Raw genomic sequence first — 21440 nt, forward strand, 5'->3', positions numbered from 1 at the left:
TTCAGTAAGGACTATTAAATTGAGAAATGCAATAAAATTGGGCATTGTTCTTGCAGCGGGATCACTGCAGGCTGTTCAAAAAGTGCAAAATTGATGATTTTGGCATGCTATTTTTCATGGATGGTGTAAACCTTTCATTTTGATAACTTTCTTTGTTCTTGTATGAGAATCCTGATCTTGCCATTAATTAAAAGCACAAAATATGCACGCAATTTATAAAATGGCCATTCTGATTCTGCTCATAAGGGTAGTGCAATATTGCGGCTCGCTACATGTCAGACCGTCCTTGCCCAAAATTTTCGCATCTTAAGTGTACTCTGCTACCTTTATCTTTACTGTTTTTAGCTCACCTGTCACAAAGTGACAAGGTGAGCTTTTGTGATCGCGCAGCGTCCGTGCGTGCGTGCGTGCGTAAACTTTTGCTTGTGACCACTCTAGAGGTCACATTTTTCATTGGATCTTTATGAAAGTTGGTCAGAATGTTCACCTTGATGATATCTAGGTCAGGTTCGAAACTGGGTCACGTGCAGTCAAAAACTAGGTCAGTAGGTCTAAAAATAGAAAAACCTTATGACCTCTCTAGAGGCCATAAATTTCACAAGATCTTCATGAAAATTGGTCAGAATGTTCACCTTGATGATATCTGGGTCAAGTTCGAAACTGGGACACGTGCCTTCAAAAACTTGGTCAGTAGGTCAAATAATAGAAAAACCTTGTGACCTTTCTAAAGGCCATATTTTTCATGGGATCTTTATGAAAGTTGGTCAGAATGTTCAACTTGATGATACAGTGAAACACCGCTCGCTCGAGCATCGATGACTCGAGCACCCGGGCTCGCTCGAGCAATTCATGTGGTCCCGGCCGATTTCCTTCTATTTTCTATCTGAAATTGCCATGGCTGGGTCGAGCATCGATAACTCGATCGCTCGAGCATGACACCTGGTCCCTGTGTATTAATTTACTCTTTGTTGCTTCTGGCTAACTCGAGCAGAGGTGTCAAATTTTTTTGCAGCTTCGGCGATCAGAATGTATCGGTTTATTAAAAATTTTCGCACGTCGTGAAATTTGCGTTGTCTATTCCCCGACTATCTTAAATGTTTGTTTGTCGGTATATTTGATTTGATAATGAGATTAATTATTAATGAAAGGTTAAAGAAAAGTTTTATTGATCAAATATTGATCAATTACTGTTTGCTTTAGATTAAAGCAAGCATGTAGTTACTTATTACATCATAGATAATGTTTGTGATAGGTTTTTTTAAATGTCACGGGTTTGTTATTATCATGTATCACCGTTTCCTCTGCAAATGGTACCGATGACAATTGATACAATAAAACTTCAATTTTCCTTCGTATGTTGGTCAATGTTTGGGTCGCTCGAAACCATGGATAACTCGAGCATTTTGCTCATCCCCTTGCGACCTCGAGCGAGCGGTGTTTCACTGTATCTAGGTCATGTTCGAAACTGGGTCACGTGCTTTCAAAAACTAGGTCAGTAGGTCAAATAATAGAAAAACCTTGTGACCTCTCTAAAGGCCATATTTTTCATGGGATCTGTATGAAAGTTTGTCTGAATGTTCATCTTGATGATATCTAGTTCAAGTTCGAAACTGGTTCACATACGGTCAAAAACTAGGTCAGTAGGTCTAAAAATAGAGAAACCTTGTGACCTCTCTAGAGGCCATACTTTTGAATGGATCTTCATAAAAATTGGTCAGAATGTTCATCTTGATGATATCTAGGTCAAGTTACTTAAGTGGGTCACATGTCTTCAAAAAGTAGGTCAGTAGGTCAAATAATGAAAAAACCTTGTGACCTCTCTAGAGGTCATATTTTTTATGGGATCTGTATGGAAGTTGGTCTGAATGTTTATCTTGATGATATATAGGTCAGGTTTGAAACTGGATCAACTGCGATCAAAAACTAGGTCAGTAGGTCTTAAAATAGAAAAACCTTGTGACCTCTCTAGAGGTCATACCCTTGAATGGATCTTCATGAAAATTGGTCAGAATGTTCACCTTGATGATATCTAGGTCAAGTTTGAAACTGGGTCACGTGTCATCAAAAACTAGATCAGTAGGTCAAATAATAAAAAAAACTTGTGACCTCTCTAGAGGCCATACTTTTCATGGGATCTATATGAAAGTTGGTCTGAATGTTCATCTTGATGATATCTAGGTCAAGTTCAAAACTGGGTCAACTGCGGTCAAAAACTAGATCATTAGGTCTAAAATTTGAAAAATCTTTTTACCTCTCTAGAGGCCATTTTTTTCAATGGATCTTCATGAAAATTGGTCAGAATTTTTATCTTGATGATATCTAGGTCAAGTTCAAAACTGGGTCACATGAGCTCAAAAACTAGGTCACTTTGTCAAATAATAGAAAAAACGACGTCATACTCGAAACTGGGTCATGCGGGAACAGGTGAGCGATTCAGGACCATCATGGTCCTCTTGTTTATATTTCTAATTTTGTAAAAATGCAAAATTTAATAGTTTTAACACAATATTCCCAAATAGATCTACCATGCTAATTTTCACAAAATGACAGTCCAGGCCCCTTCACAATTTTAGCAAAAAAAAAACAACCTCTAGTCTGTTGAATATAATGAAAATTTTGTTTAAGGTTAATGCAAAACATTGCAACTGACAGTCTCCTTGTCACATATAAATAGAAAGTAAAGATATTAACAATAAACTGTTAGGAAATGATGCTATTATGTTAAAAACTTCTTCTGGTGAAAGTATGCCTTTATATTTCGATCTTAACTGATTGTTTGGCACGACTTTTATGTCGTGTTATTGGTACTGTTTAGTTTCTCAACATGACCATTTCGGCCTGGGTGGTTCCAATACTCCCGCTTTCATAGCCTTGGGTATTGTTTAATCACCCCTTGGATATGGTGCCTGCTTTTTAATTTTGTCTTTTGACAGTTCCTGTGATACGCAGGCTCCATAACCTCAGATCCCCTTCCTAAATTCCAGTTTGTTTAGTTCTGCCCATTGTTTTCTTGTTTGGGGCAAACCCTTTACTTTATCTGGGGACCAAACGCCGCTCTTCATGGAATTACACGCCTCAGCACGTGTATCATTGAAGGTTCCATGTTCACCGCCATTTGAATACATCTGCGGATGTCTCTGAATTGCTTTTTGTACTTTTAGCATGTGTAAATGTTGAGTTCTGCTCAACCCGGGGCTAGAGGGCGTGGACGGTAGCATGCATTTCCACTACCGTCCATGAACAGGCTCAATCAAACCGAGCCTGCAACATTTTCGCTTTTGTCGTATTGAGCAACCTGTGAAGTTTCCACTTTTCTTTTTTTTTTTTTTTAATCATCTGCAACCAAGGGTGAAAGGATATAGATTTGGCTTCTGTCAGCCTCTTTGCCATTCCTAAATGGAAAATGAATATAGTTCGAAAAGTATTTTAGCTAGACTCACCAAACCTCACAAAATCATTTATTAGCACAATCATGAACTTTACTCAGATTTAGTATTATCCCCCTTGACCCAGTAAAAGTAGAGTTTTTTCTCTAGTGTTGTTAAAATAGGGATTTTTGATTGTGTCTACATAACCTATTGATGGATCTTCATGAAACTTTACAAAAATGTAGATTTTTATAGGCTGGTGGTGCATGTGCAGCTTTTGTCAGGATCACTTCAGTAACTTCAGAGTTGTTGCCCTTCAATATTTTTACAATCCATAATTTCCCATATACCTAACAAAGTAATCTATTGATGGATCTTCATGAATTATAATACAAATATAGACCACTATGTGGCAGTGGAGCATGCACATCAGGTTTAATCAGGTTCTCTTCAGTAACTACAGAGTAATTTCCCTTTAAATGTTTTAAAATTCATTGATTAATCTTGAAATTAACCCTTACCCTGCTAAATTTCTATAATGAACTTGTCCATCTTCCAGTTTGGCCAATACCTTTAAGAGTTAAAAGGGGTGCTTATCAAAAATATACTAGCTGAATAGCGAACAGTGCAGATCATGTTCAGACTGTCTGTGCAGTCTGATCATGATCTACACTGGTCGCAAAGGCAGACTCAATCATGTCCAGCATGTTAAGGGTTAAAGTATAGTCCTGTTATTCACAAAACAATCTATTTGGCAGAGGATATGTTTTTATGCTTCCCAAAAGGGGAGCATAAAGTCTCCACCTTTTCGGTCGGTCAGTTCATCCGTCCCGCCATCACACTTCTTGTCTGGAGGATACTCAAAAAATATTGAAGGTTTCAAGTTGTGACTTTGTACGATAATAGAGCTCACTGAGAGGGAGTGCAGTGACAAGGAACCATAACTCCAGATGGTCCCATTTTTAATTATCTCCCTTTTGAAAACCTTGTCAGGGGCATAACTCAAATACTATGTAAAATATTTAAGATATTTACTACATACTATATATATTGATAGAGGTCAGTGAGAGGGAGTGCAGTGACAAGGAACCATAACTCTAGATGGTCCTATTTATGAATTATCTCCCTTGTATTGAATGTAGACTACATAATTATGGAAACATTAGAATTTCCTGATTGGTTTCAAAATGTCATGTACTGATTTTGAAAACAAATCATCAGTGCAATATTTATTTCATGAAAAATTATTTGGAGCACTGAATTTTCCCTAAGGAAGGGCTAACTCTTTTTCATGGACACAGGGAATATGACCCAGTAATTGCTAATAAAGTCTGCTGAAAATGAAAAATGATAGAACTGTATATTATAGAGAATAATAAACTAGTAACTTTTTTTTTTTTTTTTTTTGTTATAAAGGTGTTTTTTCAGGATTAAGTAGGGCTGTCATTGATTGGGTCTTTGTCATATCGACGATACCGATATATCGGAAGACAGATATCGACGATACATCGATAAATCGATTATTAAGTTAGAGTAACAACCTATTTGTTCATGTACATGCTATATACCTTCTTGTTAATGTTATTTTTAGTTTAATTGCCTGCTTTTCATGTGTTTTATTTGTATTTATGTATTTCCCCATACAGGTAGTGCCGACTAGTTGGAAAAGAATGCTACGGTACAAGTTTAGACATGACCTTTATTGACAACTTCCGTTACTAAGGGCTAGGGGTGACTATTGAGGCCAATTTTGACTATTGCAATACTATTGATATTGCTTAAAAACTATTGCGATACTATTCTATTGCAGGTTACTATTGCGATACTATTGCAATAGTTATCGGCCATCATAATTTATACAGTAAAGCTACCAACTGGCATTGTTACACAGTGTAAGAGACGGCACTGTTTATAATTGCTGTTAACACACATTGAGATGTTTGTATAAATGAAATGGACAGAAATAATTCTAACATTAAATATTTCTTGCCTTCCTTGGCTTTGAAACAATAAGTAAAACAATAAACCTATGCAAGGTATACTCAAACGAATCGGCCATTTTGTTGCGAATGTTTAATAACCCAAAGCATCGAAAAAGACGAAAATTAACGGATCGGATTAAGGTGTACCAGCACTAAAAGAAGGGCCCTACCGAACAGTTTTCTGTATAATACAAGTAGCCTTCTTTCTCAATGTCCATAGTACATTTTCTCATCTAAGATTAACAGGTTATTTAAATATATTTAATCACAGTTTCTAAGAAACTAAATTTATTAATTATCTCCCAGACTTCTCAGTCCTTTATGGTAGTTAAATTCCGTGAGGGTAATTATTGTAATGGAGACGTAAACATATTCCGAGGCGCAAATGAAAGCTGGCTCTGTTTCTTGGTTTATAAATTATAAATTATTTCTGTATTTACTAAAATTTCAAAACTATCGAAACTATCGATTGTTGAAGGAACTATCGGCGATTGTTATTGGATCGTGACTTTTCTATCGATGCATGCTATCGGGACACTTAGTATCGCAATGCATCGATAGTTCGATGTATCGTTACACCCCTACTAAGGGCGCATTTTTGCAGGCAGAAAAGTTGTTTTAGAGGGTCTGAGTGTTTATCTGGATAGTTTTTTTTCTCTGTGTAAAATATCGATTTTTAAAAATGGGAATCGATAATCGATCGACCAAAAAATATCGTTGATACATCGATATCGTTTCTATCGATGACAGCCCTAGGATTAAGTCGAATTGTTTCATACATGCTATTCTGTGTGTCCGGCGATTGTATTTGCGGCCTAATTTTTATTTCATTTTGGACAGAGCCGGATGAATCGGGGGAAAAAATAAAATAAATTTAAGAATTTCACTTCCATTTTTATTCCGATTTCTGGGAAATTAGGAATGGCGCTCCCGTAAAACGGAAAATAAAAAAAGTGGCCTAAATGGTAATGTTAGCTTTTCACCAGAAAGAAATATGATGCCTGCTATGGTTGTTTATATCTGGCTCGATATAGTAGCTTCAGATGAACTCGAAAACAAACATGTTATTTATTCACTTATTTATTTGAGTAATTTGTATATTGATGAAGATCTTTAGAAGGAAAATTAATTAATATTTGAATAAACATGGCAGTTTATGTTGCTCCTCCTAACTTAAAGTTTTAAATTCCTTGCGTAAAAGTTTGTCTGTAAAGCAAAGTTCTATGAAACCCTTAGAAAAAAATAACTTAATAAATAAGTGGGTCTAAAACTTGTTTTAATTACATAATTTTTCACTAATCAAAAACTAGTGACAATGAGGACCAACAAGTCAAAAGGGCTGAATGAAAAAGCTTCAGACAGCACAAAGTTAGGGTTATATACTGTTTCCAATGTACCATCTATAAAAATACATTTGAATATTAATATTTACAGCATTTTTAAAAATTTTGTGTTGGTTCGACAGTTACTGACAGTTGTTCAATTTAGTGAAATATACATGTGCATAACTGATCGAGTTCCACATCCAGGGAAAAAACAACATGTATTTTCATGATAATTCTTGAAGAATGTACATGATATTTGCCTTCTACTAGTACAAGCAAAAATTTGCATGAAAGCAAATTTGATTTATACCTTTCCTAACGGTCATCTTTGATAAATGGCCACCTGATCAGCTTAAGTCCTCTCCCCCACCCACACCCACACCCATCTCCTAAATGCAAAACTTGACCCCAGTTAACAGTCACTTCACACCTTTTCTCAGTTGCTTATGGGTCAGGTAAGTAATCCTGGTTTGCAGGTGACAGTAGTGGTGCTAAGTACAAGTTGAAGAACAATTATCTTCTCCTAATGACTGTTACAACATGTACAACAGACAACATTATTTTTCTTTGGTTGCGAGTTTGACAAATGTTTAGCCTCCATCACTTTCATAGCCTCTTCAAAAGTCAAGGTCATTGTGATGAACATTATTGTCAACAACTTGATATAATTGATATACAGCAGACTAACTGAATTACGTTGTTTTCACATTTTTGTCTGCAATTGTTTCCTTAATTTCAGACAGGTGTGACATAAATCTAGAGGAAAGCTGCTGTCAAAACTACTTTTAAAGAGTCTATGTCATGTTTATTTTAATTTTGTACCTGGTTCTAAGGTTTGGCTTTTATTGTGCTTGTTTCAGGAACAAGAGCTGCAGTGGTTGTTAGAGGAACAAGTACAGAAAAACCTTGCAGAAATACATGGCACACTTTTGGTATGCTTTTTATGTTTGGAAAATTATATAGACATTGTTATATAGTTAGGACTTTCTTCACTTTATAATTAGACTTATTCTTTACCCAGAGCTGTATCTAAGACTTGGTTTGGCGTATCTGAATAAAACTTGGTAGAAATGTCTGCTGCTGTAGGAAAGTATGACCCTGCAAGTTTCAGACAGACTGCCTGAGGAAGAGTTACATCTCCTAGTACTGAAGTTAGGGTTGGATATCGTTAAGGACGAAGCGGTCCGATACCAACGAAACGATACGGTATTTTTAACGATACCGATACCGATACCAAGCTTTGAAGTACATCACATAAGCAATGATTTGGTTAGTATTAAATACACCCTTATAAGTAGTTATACAGGAAAATTTGCTTTGATATATAAACATTTTAAGTCTGTTTATTTGATGTTGTTCTAGAACTATGAAAGAGTAAAAAAATAAACATATCTTACAAACTAGAGTTTTCCAAAATAAAAAAAAAACAGAGTAGATACGTCGCTCACTGTGCAATTTAAATCTACTCACTGACTGTGTTAATGCTTGCTCAGCACTGACGAGAACTGTTAAATTCAACACTTACTAGCTTTCAAATTAACCCATTTAACAAGTCAGACTCATTGTCACTCATGATAAATCTTCAACCAGGTTAACTAGTAATGTATTTAAAGTGCAACATTTTTTTCAACACAATTTTCATTGAAAAATAACCCTCAAAACGCTTGAAACAATCAACAATAACGTATTTCTATTAGTTCGCGAAAACCGATGACTTGTTTACGTAGGTTACAGCTTAGTTTCGTAACTTTTTATTCAAATCATTTTTTAGCTCATCTGATTTTTTGAAAAAAAATGATGAGTTATTGTCATCACTTGAGCGGTTGTCGGCGTCGGCGTTGCCTGGTTAAGTTTTATGTTTAGGTCAGCTTTTCTCCTAAACTATCAAAGCTATTGCTTTGAAACTTGGAAGACTTGTTCACCATCATAAGCTGACCCTTGTATAGCAAGAAACATAACTCCATCTTGCTTTTTGCAAGATTTATGGCCCCTTTTGTACTTAGAAAATATCAGATTTCTTGGTTAAGTTTTATGTTTAGGTCAACTTTTCTCCTAAACTATCAAAGCTATTGCTTTGAAACTTGGAATACTTGTTCACCATCATAAGCAGACCCTGTACATCAAGAAACATAACTCCATCTTGCTTTTTGCAAGAATTATTGCCCCTTTTGGACTTAGAAAATCAGTTTTCTTGGTTAAGTTTTATGTTTAGGTCAGCTTTTATCCTAAACTATCAAAGCTATTGCTTTAAAACTTGCAACCCTTGTCCACCATCATAAGCTGACCCTGTACAGCAAGAAACATAACTCCATCCTGCTTTTTGCAAGATTTATGGCCCCTTTTGGACTTAGAAAATATCAGATTTCTTGGTTAAGTTTTATGTTTAGGTCAACTTTTTCTCTTAAACTATCAAAGCTATTGCTTTGAAACTTGCAACACTTGTTCACCATCATAAGCTGACCCTGTACAGCAAGCAACATAACTCCATCCTCCTTTTTGCAATAATTATTGCCCCTTTTGGACTTAGAAAATCCTTTTCTTGGTTGAGTTTTATGTTTAGGTCAACTTTTCTCCTAAACTATCAAAGCTATTGCTTTGAAACTTGGAATACTTGTTCACCATCATAAGCAGACCCTGTACATCAAGAAACATAACTCCATCTTGCTTTTTGCAAGAATTATTGCCCCTTTTGGACTTAGAAAATCAGTTTTCTTGGTTAAGTTTTATGTTTAGGTCAGCTTTTATCCTAAACTATCAAAGCTATTGCTTTAAAACTTGCAACACTTGTCCACCATCATAAGCTGACCCTGTACAGCAAGAAACATAACTCCATCCTGCTTTTTGCAAGATTTATGGCCCCTTTTGGACTTAGAAAATATCAGATTTCTTGGTTAAGTTTTATGTTTAGGTCAACTTTTTCTCTTAAACTATCAAAGCTATTGCTTTGAAACTTGCAACACTTGTTCACCATCATAAGCTGACCCTGTACAGCAAGCAACATAACTCCATCCTCCTTTTTGCAATAATTATTGCCCCTTTTGGACTTAGAAAATCCTTTTCTTGGTTGAGTATTATGTTTAAGGCAACTTTTCTCATAAACTATCAAAGCTATTGCTTTAAAACTTGCAACAGTTTTTCACCATCATAAGTGGACACTGTACATCAAGAAACATAACTCTATCCTGCTTTTTGCAAGAGTGATGGCCCTTTTTAGACTTAGAAAATCATGGGTAGGACAATATTTCTATTATACAAAAAAAATCAGATGAGCGTCAGCACCCGCAAGGCGGTGCTCTTGTTTATCATTTGTTTTGATAGAATATGACAAAGAGCAAAAAAATGTCATATTTTTTGCAATTAAGTATGAATTACGTAGTTTAAAACGACGGGAAAAGAAGTTTTTATAATAATATTTAGCATACGAAATTATTTGCAAGGCTAGCTCTCCATGTTACTCGGAGCGGTGTCACAGTAAACAATGTCGATCGCGTTATTACTGTGTTTCAAATACTATTTGCTTATTTTCTGCTTTCTTTTGCCGTGGATTTGGTAATTATTTTGTTTATTTACTTTTATGGAAATACCTAAATCGGAACCGGATCTTTACGAAACGGTATATACCGGTACTTTTCGAAGTGATTATTCGGTACGGTACCGATACCGGGAATCGTTATCCAACCCTAACTGAAGTAGTGTATTACTTCAGCAAATGGCAAATACACTGGTCCATTTCTGCTCTGTCACTTCAGTTAATTAAGAATGAGATATTCTAACCAGTCTTTTTACATACATGATAGCTTTCTCAAAAACCAAGGTATGTATTCCATTAACTGGGGTCAAGGTCATTATAACTTAAATAAGAAAAATGGTTTCTGCGCATTCAGTTAGTTATTATTGTCAATTTGAGATACTGTGATCAAACTTGATGGATAGGTTGGTTGTAAAGAGGCCAAGGTTCAGTTGAAATTGAGTTATGCTCTAGGTAAAAGTCAATTTAAAAAAAAAAATCTTTTGAAGTTTTCATGCAGTATGTTCAATTAAACTAGAAATATGACATATGGACCTAACATGGAACGATTGAAGCTTGCTAGAGACTAGTTGCATTTTGCGTTGGTTAGGTGAAGGTCATTGTTACTAAAATTATTTACTTGTATTAGAAATAAACTATTTTTACTAACAAAAAGGTAAACTGTTTCAGCTAAATAATATACCCAAAATTGGTTTGGAAGCGATACCAATTGGCTTGTGTTTTAATAAACAGAATGTTTGGTCACACATTTAAAAAATCCTTAATTCTTTCAGGAATGCAGTCGTAGATTTCCTTACAGAATGGGCTTTGGTGAGTAATACAAAAAAGTTTAGACATTATTTTTAGCTTGACTATGAGAAGTATGTGGAGAGCTATTCTACTTGACCTGGCGTTCCTGTCTACACCTTGGTTAAAGTTTTGATGTACATTCACTTTATCTCTGTTATTACTTGATGGATTTACTTCTAACTTACAAAAGTTATACCCTCATCATCACCCATATCATATGACGAAAGGGCAATAACTCTTGCACAAATATTTCATGAATTATCCCCACTTTTTACTTAGAATTTCAGGTTAAAGTGTTGATGCACACTTCCACTCACCTCTGTTACTAAACGGATATGATCAAAACCAGGTATTTACACTAAAATTATTACCAGACTATTTTTTAATAAAGCAACAAAGTACACAGGTGAGTGCTTTAGGGTCAATGACCCTCTTGTTTTATAATTGACTGTAGGGAGAAACCAAGACCACTTTTTTGTAGTACAACATAGATGCTACTTTCAAATTTTAGGTGTATTTTAAGGTATCTATACCTAGTAAGGCATTTTTTGCGGACATAGAAAAACAAATATAGGTTTCTTGTGGACTTACTTCCTTTTGTAGTCATTGTTTGGGCTTACTGTCTGCCAAACTTGTATATAATATGTTTAACTGTAACATCTACATGACGGCATATATTGTGACATTCTGGCACTGTTGTTGATGTTAAAAACAGGTTGAGTAATAACCAACATTATATTATTCGCAATTAAATTGATTTAATTCATTACACTTACGCACAGTGATCATTACAACTATCGAGATATGTATTTGATGATATTGGCGTGTTTTAGGAGAAATATTAATCTTATTCTGGACCTTTATAGTGGCTTTAATTTTTTTGATACACTTTCACCCTATCTCTGTTATTACTTAATATATTTGACTCAGAATTAAACTGTTATTTTGTAAAGTCATATCCATAAGAGTCATTAAACACTAGTGATAGCGCAAGCTTCCTCAGATATGACCTACATATTTCATTATTCAGCACCGAAATAGTCAAGTATGCTGTCGTACATTGTATGACAGCTTTTGTTTCTCTCGTTATAAAGCTGGTTGGTTAAATGACCGTTTTCTGGTAATTATCCTCCAGTCATTATTTTACTGGGAATGGAGATAATTTTGCAGGATTTCGAACAGGAAACACTAACTCTGTCCTGAAATTAGGTATATTACAGCTAATGAAGGCATTTTCTAAATCAGTACCATAATCTCTCTTTTACATGTTACCTTTGTTGCAAAGCCCGGTATCAGTATAATGTGACTGGGTGGGGTATCATATGCAAAATGTCTACAGCGTGATATTCCAGTGAGGCTGCACTATAAAGTTGGGCATTGTGCTCACTGCTACAAGTAGACACCGTCGTTTATATGACTGAAAAATTGTTGAAAAAGACGTTAAACCCGAACACACACACACACACCTTTGTTGCAAAGTGAAAAATTTGAAAGTTTGAAACATTGGTGATAAATTTCACAGATATTTCCAGCAATAACTCCAGTTGACACAGTTATACATGTACTGTTTATATTTTATAAGTAGTTGTGTTGTGACTTTCCATTCCAAAGTTGGAGTTGGATCCATTTTTATTAATGAAAAAAATGTATAAAGTATATTTGAACACCAAAGAAAATATTTTTTAATTGTTTTTAATCAGTTTATGAGAAAATAGATGGAAGTGCTAGTATTTCCTTAAAGAGGGTTAATCAGATTTTGGTAAACAAATGGATTTGTTCAAACTTAACCAACTGATCATTTACACATACTTGTGTTCACAGAGTTCTTAATACAAGTCAGATTTCCATTGGAAGTAATTTCAAAATTTAATTTTCCTATCCTGGTTGCCCAACCAAGATAGCATTATTTTATCACGAGTATAAATTTAATAAACATATTTTGCTTAAGGAATAATATGAAAATAAGCAATATTGTATAAATTTGTCAAAGATTTGCATTGATAAATACAGATTTTGCCAGAATTCATGAAAAATGCAAGTTTATAAAACTTTTATTTCCTCCCTTTGTCTGTCTTGGTTGGGCAACCAAGATAAATTGAAAATAGATGAATTCCAAAGCTACACGCTGTTTAAAAAGTTGGTATTTTGTTTCAGGTAGTTGAATTATCTCAATGTTTATCAAATGCAAAAGTAAAACTAGAAATCATATTGAAATCAGAGGAAATAGCCCACTTCTTAAATACTTCATATTAAAGGGAGGTAATTACAAAATTTCATAAAAAAAAAAGTAATAAAATATACATTTCCAACAGACATCTAGCTCGATGTAATGGGTCTTTTTGTTCCTTAAATAAATCTCTTAACAGAATGTATGAAAACTCAAAAATGTCAATCTATGTTGCTCAGATGTGATTGACCACATGTCTTTTGTTCTGCTTTTATCTTAACCATGTTTTACCCTTATCTTGTCATTGTGAGACTATTGTCCTATCCTTGTGTTACCTTTGTCCTACCTATGTCTTACTCTTGTCAGTGATGTCAAAGATGCTGTATAACCCATTAGAACTTGCTATGGTGTTTTTTGTGTTTTTTATACATCCAAAGGGAATATTATGTTATGACGCCAGTGTCCGTCTGTCCGTCTGTTAGCAATTTCGTGTCTAATCTGTAACTCTTAAATTGCTTGAAGGATTTTAAAGAAACTTGGCACAATATTTACCACATAGAGATGACGTGCAGAGCGCATGTTTCGGATGGCTCACTTCAAGGTCAGGGTGACACTAAGGGGTCTAAGGTCATACCTTTGGGTGTATATTGCTCCGCATTGCAGTGCTCATGTTTTGCTTTGGTATATTTTTTGACTAAAAAATTTAAAGCGGTATTTTATGTTAAAGTTTTTTTCTTGAGTTTTCAAAAAAAAAGATTTTCTGTTTAAATTTTTTTTTATACATTCGGTGACGATTCTTGTTCACAAACTTGTTGCCAGTTTCATTTAGAAGTTAATCAAGTGCCCTAAGATATTGATCAGAAGTGTAAACAGAAAGTCGCTCTTTGTTTGCACACACTGTTTCTATTTAACTAGGAAATTCATTTTCCTCCGTTTTTGGTTAACCATTATGGATTTTGAAAGATGATAGAATGTGCTAATTGGCTTATACAGGAAACATTTGTCAATCAATACTGTTTGTCTCATCATGCTAATTTGTATTGCCGAGTGACAGTTTGCATTGTACGCTTGTTACAGTTCACAAACTTTACTAGAAATTAATCTAAGAAAACTGCAGTCTTTGATCATAGAGAAACCTTTAAAGGTAATTAACACTGAACAGTTGAACTCTGTCAGACAAGATTTTTTATTACAATCCTAGTGGTTGAAAGTTTGATCATCTGTAGCTGAAGTTTATGAGTCTTTCAACAAACTGAAATGCTGTTGAAAACGAGCTCTAAACCTGAAACAACTTTCAAATGAGACCTTAACTATCAATGCCTTTCCATAGTATTTGACCATAGCATTCATGCTTCAAACTCAGCCCTTATAATTGTATTATTGCAAAAGGGCAACCATAAAAAGGGTCATTGTGGTCCTTGTATGTGTGTGTCCATCTGTGCATGTATCCTTGTGCACACCATAATCTCTCGTTCCATTTTAAGTCTTGTTTATAAATTGTAGATGACAGAACTGTTGTAAAGCCACAGAGAAATCTTCTCTCAAATCCTAGGTAAGTGTTGTAACTCTCTTATGTAGGAAACCGCATCGGCAACTAGGAGATTGGGGTTGGGTCCCCAGCTGAATCACACTAATGAATTTTTGAGAAATAATACTAATATCTTAATAATAAATAATCAGAATATATTTCTTAGACTGGTTAACCCTGAAATTGAATGTCAGTATACTGTGAGTGGATTGTGTCTGCATAGTGATATTGAAATGAGGCTGTGGTATAAACTTGGGCAGTATTTTGTAATATGATAAACCTTGGTTTTGACCTTGGTTTTGACACAGTACCAGAAAAGGAACTTGCAGTATTTTCTTTCTGATTGATGTGTAGGTTTTAGTAATCCATCAAGTATCTAAGTATAATATCTGCTTCTCTGCAGAATTGAGTAAACAGTGTTCTAAACAAAAACTGATATCATAGTTAAGTGTAGATTTACATGAACTATTTTTAAGTATTTCTCTGCAGGAATTACTAAAAGAAAGTCCTAAACAAAAGCTGCTATTCTCGTCAAGTGAAAACAAGGCATGCATATGATGTACAATCACTTTTAACTTAAGTGACACATTACGAGATGCAATCCATAAAAGTATTAGTCTAATATTCTGCTGATATTGTGTCATTGTCATCTCAGTTACCTAAAACATTACTGTGAAACTATAGATTTTGTGGGGGGCTAATTTTAATGAATTTCATGTGGAGTCAATCCACAAACTTTAATCTGAACAAAGCAGTAGAATTCCTATTCATTAAATGTTCAAATTCGAAATCCATGAATATTTCTCCACAAAATAGTTTTTTTATGGCCAAAACCAAGAAATTCCATGCCCACGAAGTTAAATAGTTTCACAGTATGAATTGGTGTTGCTGAATAATCAGGTTAGTAGGCTCATGCCTTCCTGTAACAGAACTGAGTGATATCCATGTAATATTGAACCATTCTCTGATTAAATGCAGAATTAATGGTATAATTTTCTATAACTACAGCAATACAGGTCAGGTAAAATGTGTGGTGACGCTGATGGGAGACAGTCTTTGTGATGCTGTAAGTATCTGCTTGATTTATATTACAGTGATATGCATTCACCACCATCCTCCCCCTCCACCCCCCCCCCCCCCCCCCCCCCCAATTCCCAGACCCCACCCTACCCCACCCCATCATCAGTCAGGCAGACAACAATCTGGTGTACAATTAATCACAATAGACATTTTAACATACTGTGGTTGATGACCTACATGTACTTTGTTTTGTGTATCAGTAGATGGAAGGTTACTGTGACTGTAAGAGAAATGTTTCATATTGATAACCAGAGAATACTTTGGTCTTCAGAAGCAAGACTTCAAAGGATGATTGTCTGTGGTCAGAGGGTAACCTCTGTCTGTTGGTTCGGTGGTCAGGTCAGATACACATTGTTTGATATCTTGTCCATGTGAATCAGGACTAGTAATTAAGCGACATGTATACACATTGTTTGATATCTTGTCCATGCGAATCAGGACTAGTAAGTAAGCGACATGCACATTGTTTGATATCTTGTCCATGCGAATCAGGACTAGTAAGTAAGCGACATGCACATTGTTTGATATTTTGTCCATGCGAATCAGGACTAGTAAGTAAGCGACATGCACATTGTTTGATATCTTGTCCATGTGAATCAGGACTAGTAAGTAAGCGACATGCACATTGTTTGATATATTGTCCATGTGAATCAGGACTAGTAACTAAGCGACATGCACAATGTTTGATATCTTGTCCATGTGAATCAGGACTAGTAGTTAAGCGACATGCACATTGTTTGATATATTGTCCATGTGAATCAGGACTAGTAAGTAAGCGACATGCACAATGTTTGATATCTTGTCCATGTGAATCAGGACTAGTAAGTAAGCGACATGCACATTGTTTGATATATTGTCCATGTGAATCAGGACTAGTAAGTAAGCGACATGCACAATGTTTGATATCTTGTCCATGTGAATCAGGACTAGTAAGTAAGCGACATGCACATTGTTTGATATCTTGTCCATGTGAATCAGGACTAGTAATTAAGCAACATACACATTGTTTCAGGATATTAGCTTCAGACATACCGGTAAATCAGGGAAGGACAATCACATATTTAAAACAAAGATTGGCCCGGATGGCCGGTGGAATCTTCAACAGGTATGTTATATTACAGGTAATGGGTAGTGAGTCTCTTAAACACTTGTATATATTCGAGTGTTTTAACCAATAAAAAAGTAACAGAAACAGTGCTACAGAGTTAATATTGTTTTTCAATATCTATTAAGCATATCTATTACTACTTAACCTTTACCCTGCTATAATTCTAAAATGGACTGGTCAATCACTTAATTTGGGCAGTACCACTTATTATTCAGAGGGGTGTTCACTGAAAATTTACTTACTGAATAGCGAACAGTGCAGACCGTGGTCAGTTTGCTTTGACATGCAAGCTGATCTTGGTCTGCACTGGTTGCAAAGGCAAAATCACTTGCCCTCAGCAGGTTAAAGGTTAAATAACACATACAAGTGTGTGTTTGGTTTCCAAAAGACTGTGTTTTATACAGTTTTAAAATTGTGGCTTAATGAAACTTCTTGAATCCCATTTCAACAAACTTTAAAAATAGATTCAGGCATAAATTGCGTTAATGTCAACATTTTTTAAAAAAAAAAAAAAAAAAAAAATTCATTTATTATTTTACTTCTATGTATCTGCAGGTTCAAGATGCAGCCAATCATCTAGGTGAAGCATTAGCCATATTTCATTGCCATGGTAGTGATCATCAATACAAATCTGCTAAAGAAGTGCTCATGGTAAATATACAATAGAATTGTTAGCCATATTTCATTGCCATGGTAGTAATCTTCATACAAATCTGCTAAATAAGTGCTCATGGTAAATATACAATAGAAACATTAGCCATATTTCATTGCCATGGTAGTAATCATCAATACAAATCTGCTAAAGAAGTGCTCATGGTAAACATACAATAGAATCATTAGCCATATTTCATTGCCATGGTAGTGATCATCAATACAAATCTGCTAAAGAAGTGCTCATGGTAAACATACAATAGAATCGTTAGCCATATTTCATTGCCATGGTAGTGATCATCAATACAAATCTGCTAAAGAAGTGCTCATGGTAAACATACAATAGAATCGTTAGCCATATTTCATTGCCATGGTAGTGATCATCAATACAAATCTGCTAAAGAAGTGCTCATGGTAAACATACAATAGAATCGTTAGCCATATTTCATTGCCATGGTAGTGATCATCAATACAAATCTGCTAAAGAAGTGCTCATGGTAAACATACAATAGAATCGTTAGCCATATTTCATTGCCATGGTAGTGATCATCAATACAAATCTGCTAAAGAAGTGCTCATGGTAAACATACAATAGAATCGTTAGCCATATTTCATTGCCATGGTAGTGATCATCAGTACGAATCTGCTAAAGAAGTGCTCATGGTAAACATACAATAGAATCGTTAGCCATATTTCATTGCCATGGTAGTGATCATCAATACAAATCTGCTAAAGAAGTGCTCATGGTAAACATACAATAGAATCATTAGCCATATTTCATTGCCATGGTAGTGATCATCAATACAAACCTGCTAAAGAAGTGCTCATGGTAAATATACAATAAAATCGTAAGCCATATTTCATTGCCATGGCAACCACCTCGGTAGCGTAGTGGTAGAGCGTCCACTTCGAGTGCAGGAGGTCGTGGGTTCGATCCCCGGCCGCGTCATACCAAAGACGTAAAAAATGGTACTAGTAGCTTCCTCGCTTGGCGCTCAACATTAAGGGGATAATGCTAGGACTGGTCAGCCCGGTGTCAGTATAATGTGACTGGGTGGGGTATCATGTCACGTGTCTACGGCGTGATATTCCAGTGAGGCAGCACTTTAAAGTTGGGCATTGTGTTCACTGCTACAAGTAGACACCGTCGTTTATATAACTGAAAAGTTGTTGAAAAAGACGTTAAACCCGAACACACACACACATTGCCATGGTAGTGATCATCAATTCAAATTTGCTAAAGAAGTGCTCATGGACTTCCGGGACAACAATTCGAATAGTCAAGCATTGGCTGTCTTACGGACAGCTCTTGTTTATATTGTTGCTGCCACAGTTTTAGTTATGAAAATCAAATATTATAAATTCTTCCTGAATCCTGTTTCTCATAATTATTTTCTATTATTTTTATGCCCTAACTTTGTGGGGGGGGGGGTTGGCATATAGATTTGCCCTTGTCCGTCCGTCCGAGAATGTTGTGTCGTGCCTAGCTCCAAAAGTATTTGACGTAGAGTCACAAAACTTTACAGGAATGTTGGTCAGCATGTGTAGTTGTGCACCTGGGGTTTCGCGTCCGGATTCATTCAGTCATGTAGGAGTTATGGCCCCTGACCTAGGGAAAAAAATTGTGTCCTTTGTTATGTAGTGGGGGCATCTGTGTCCTATGGACACATTTCTAGTTGTCAAAGGTTTAAATATTGATTAGCATAGTTGAATGTTGTACAGACTCCATTGCTTTTATTGCCTCTCTTTATGGCTCACTTGGAAAAGTTCTTGTGCAGTATTAGAAGAAATGATTTTCTAACATTGTCATTATGCATAACGTCTATTTTAACAGCCGTTTCATTTGTTTATTATAAAATTTAAAGCCTTGTGGAATTTTAAATGAATATGCCATCATTCAGTTATGTTTCAACAGTTGGATAGATAGAACAGCTGAAAACTTTCAAGTCCATTTTCTAAAAATAGATTTTGACCTTTTAGAATACTGTGTTATTAAGTCCGAGAAATTGCACGAGTGTATTGAAAGGAACCTCAGTGGCCGAATGGTTAAGGTTGCAGACTTCGAACCATTTGCCAGTTTTTGCCTGAAAATAAAGTACAGAGGTGCACTTGCAGTTTTCCTTGACCAATAAAAGCAGAAAAGTTGCCATATGACCTATAATTGTGTTGATGCGAAGTTAAACCCAACAACTTGAAAGCTTGTAACTGGAAAAATGATCTTAATATATTCCTTACAGGGAAATCATTAAAACAACATGGAGTCTGGGTTATTTCACATGGCTTTTAGACTTTAATTTGCATGTTTGACACATTATGGGAATATCTAATGTTTTATTTATACATTTTTGAGAAATTCGATCTTCTATCAGTGGAACTTCAAGGATTCTGAGTCATTCATATCAGTTTGCACCCTTTTAAGAAATGTCATCAGTGACATGCTAATATATTTCCAGGTTTTAGAAGATCTACTGAAGTTGCTCACGTCAGGGAGAACATGTCTTTCTTTTCCTAAGAGGAAATCTATAGAAGAATTAGTGAAAAATTCATCTATGGTAGGTACTCTTTTGTAGTTCAGTGATTTTATGCTGTTTATAAAAGACCTCAGGATGACGAATACCGTATATTCTCTATTTAAGGTCCTCCATTGAATAAATGCTCCTTGCATTTCTTTTTCAAAATATGTATATATGTATTTTTAAGTTAATTCAGGTCATTAGTAAATACCTGCAATAGGGTAAGCTTTAAACCTTAGCCTGCTAAATTTCTAAAATGGACTGGTCCATCATTCAATTTGGGCAATACCATTGTAGGGATGATACACGTTTTTTTGTGTATTAACGTTTGCAGAAGCCAGCGTGAATGTTTGTGACCGAGACTGAAGGTCGAGGTCTCAAACATACCCCAAGGGCTTCTGCAGATGTTAATACACAAAACAAACGTGTTTTGTCGCTATTCTTGCATAAAAAACATTACACGATGACTATATGCATTGTTTTCATATGTGATGACTTTACGATTCCGGTACATTTTTAGCTCATCTGATTTTTTGAAAAAAAATGATGAGTTATTGTCATCACTTGAGCGGTTGTCGGCGTCGGCGTCTGCGTCGGCGTTGCCTGGTTAAGTTTTATGTTTAGGTCAGCTTTTCTCCTAAACTATCAAAGCTATTGCTTTGAAACTTGGAATACTTGTTCACCATCATAAGCTGACCCTGTACAGCAAGAAACATAACTCGATCTTGCTTTTTGCAAGATTTACGGCCCCTTTTGTACTTAGAAAATATCAGATTTCTTGGTTAAGTTTTATGTTTAGGTCAACTTTTCTCCTAAACTATCAAAGCTATTGCTTTGAAACTTAAAATACTTGTTCACCATCATAAGCAGACCCTGTACATCAAGAAACATAACTCCAATCTCGCTTTTTGCAAGATTTATTGCCCCTTTTGGACTTAGAAAATCAGTTTTCTTGGTTAAGTTTTATGTTTAGGTCAGCTTTTATCCTAAACTATCAAAGCTATTGCTTTAAAACTTGCAACACTTGTTCACCATCATAAGTTGACCCTGTACAGCAAGAAACATAACTCCATCCTGCTTTTTGCAAGATTTATGGCCCCTTTTGGACTTAGAAAATATCAGATTTCTTGGTTAAGTTTTATGTTTAGGTCAACTTTTTCTCTTAAACTATCAAAGCTATTGCTTTGAAACTTGCAACACTTGTTGACCATCATAAGCTGACCCTGTACAGCAAGCAACATAACTCCATCCTGCTTTTTGCAATAATTATTGCCCCTTTTGGACTTAGAAAATCATTTTCTTGGTTGAGTATTATGTTTAAGTCAACTTTTCTCATAAACTATCAAAGCTATTGCTTTAAAACTTGCAACAGTTTTTCACCATCATAAGTGGACACTGAA

The 21440-nt window shown here is 35.4% G+C and overlaps 1 protein-coding gene across 1 annotated transcript in view; it reads left to right on the forward strand.

Moving 5' to 3' along the window:
* The window catches only part of LOC123534128 (protein rogdi-like), a 44229-nt gene that overhangs the window by 15077 nt on the left and 7712 nt on the right, over positions 1 to 21440 (forward strand). Inside the window, exons 2-8 of the mRNA XM_045316216.2 lie at positions 7536 to 7607; positions 10978 to 11014; positions 14664 to 14712; positions 15697 to 15754; positions 16781 to 16873; positions 17432 to 17527; positions 19981 to 20079. Of these exons, the coding sequence (XP_045172151.2) occupies positions 7536 to 7607; positions 10978 to 11014; positions 14664 to 14712; positions 15697 to 15754; positions 16781 to 16873; positions 17432 to 17527; positions 19981 to 20079 (504 nt within the window). The remainder of the gene's footprint in view (positions 1 to 7535; positions 7608 to 10977; positions 11015 to 14663; positions 14713 to 15696; positions 15755 to 16780; positions 16874 to 17431; positions 17528 to 19980; positions 20080 to 21440) is intronic.

The sequence above is a fragment of the Mercenaria mercenaria genome, chromosome 12, assembly GCF_021730395.1.
Source record: "Mercenaria mercenaria strain notata chromosome 12, MADL_Memer_1, whole genome shotgun sequence".
Lineage (NCBI taxonomy): Eukaryota > Metazoa > Mollusca > Bivalvia > Venerida > Veneridae > Mercenaria > Mercenaria mercenaria.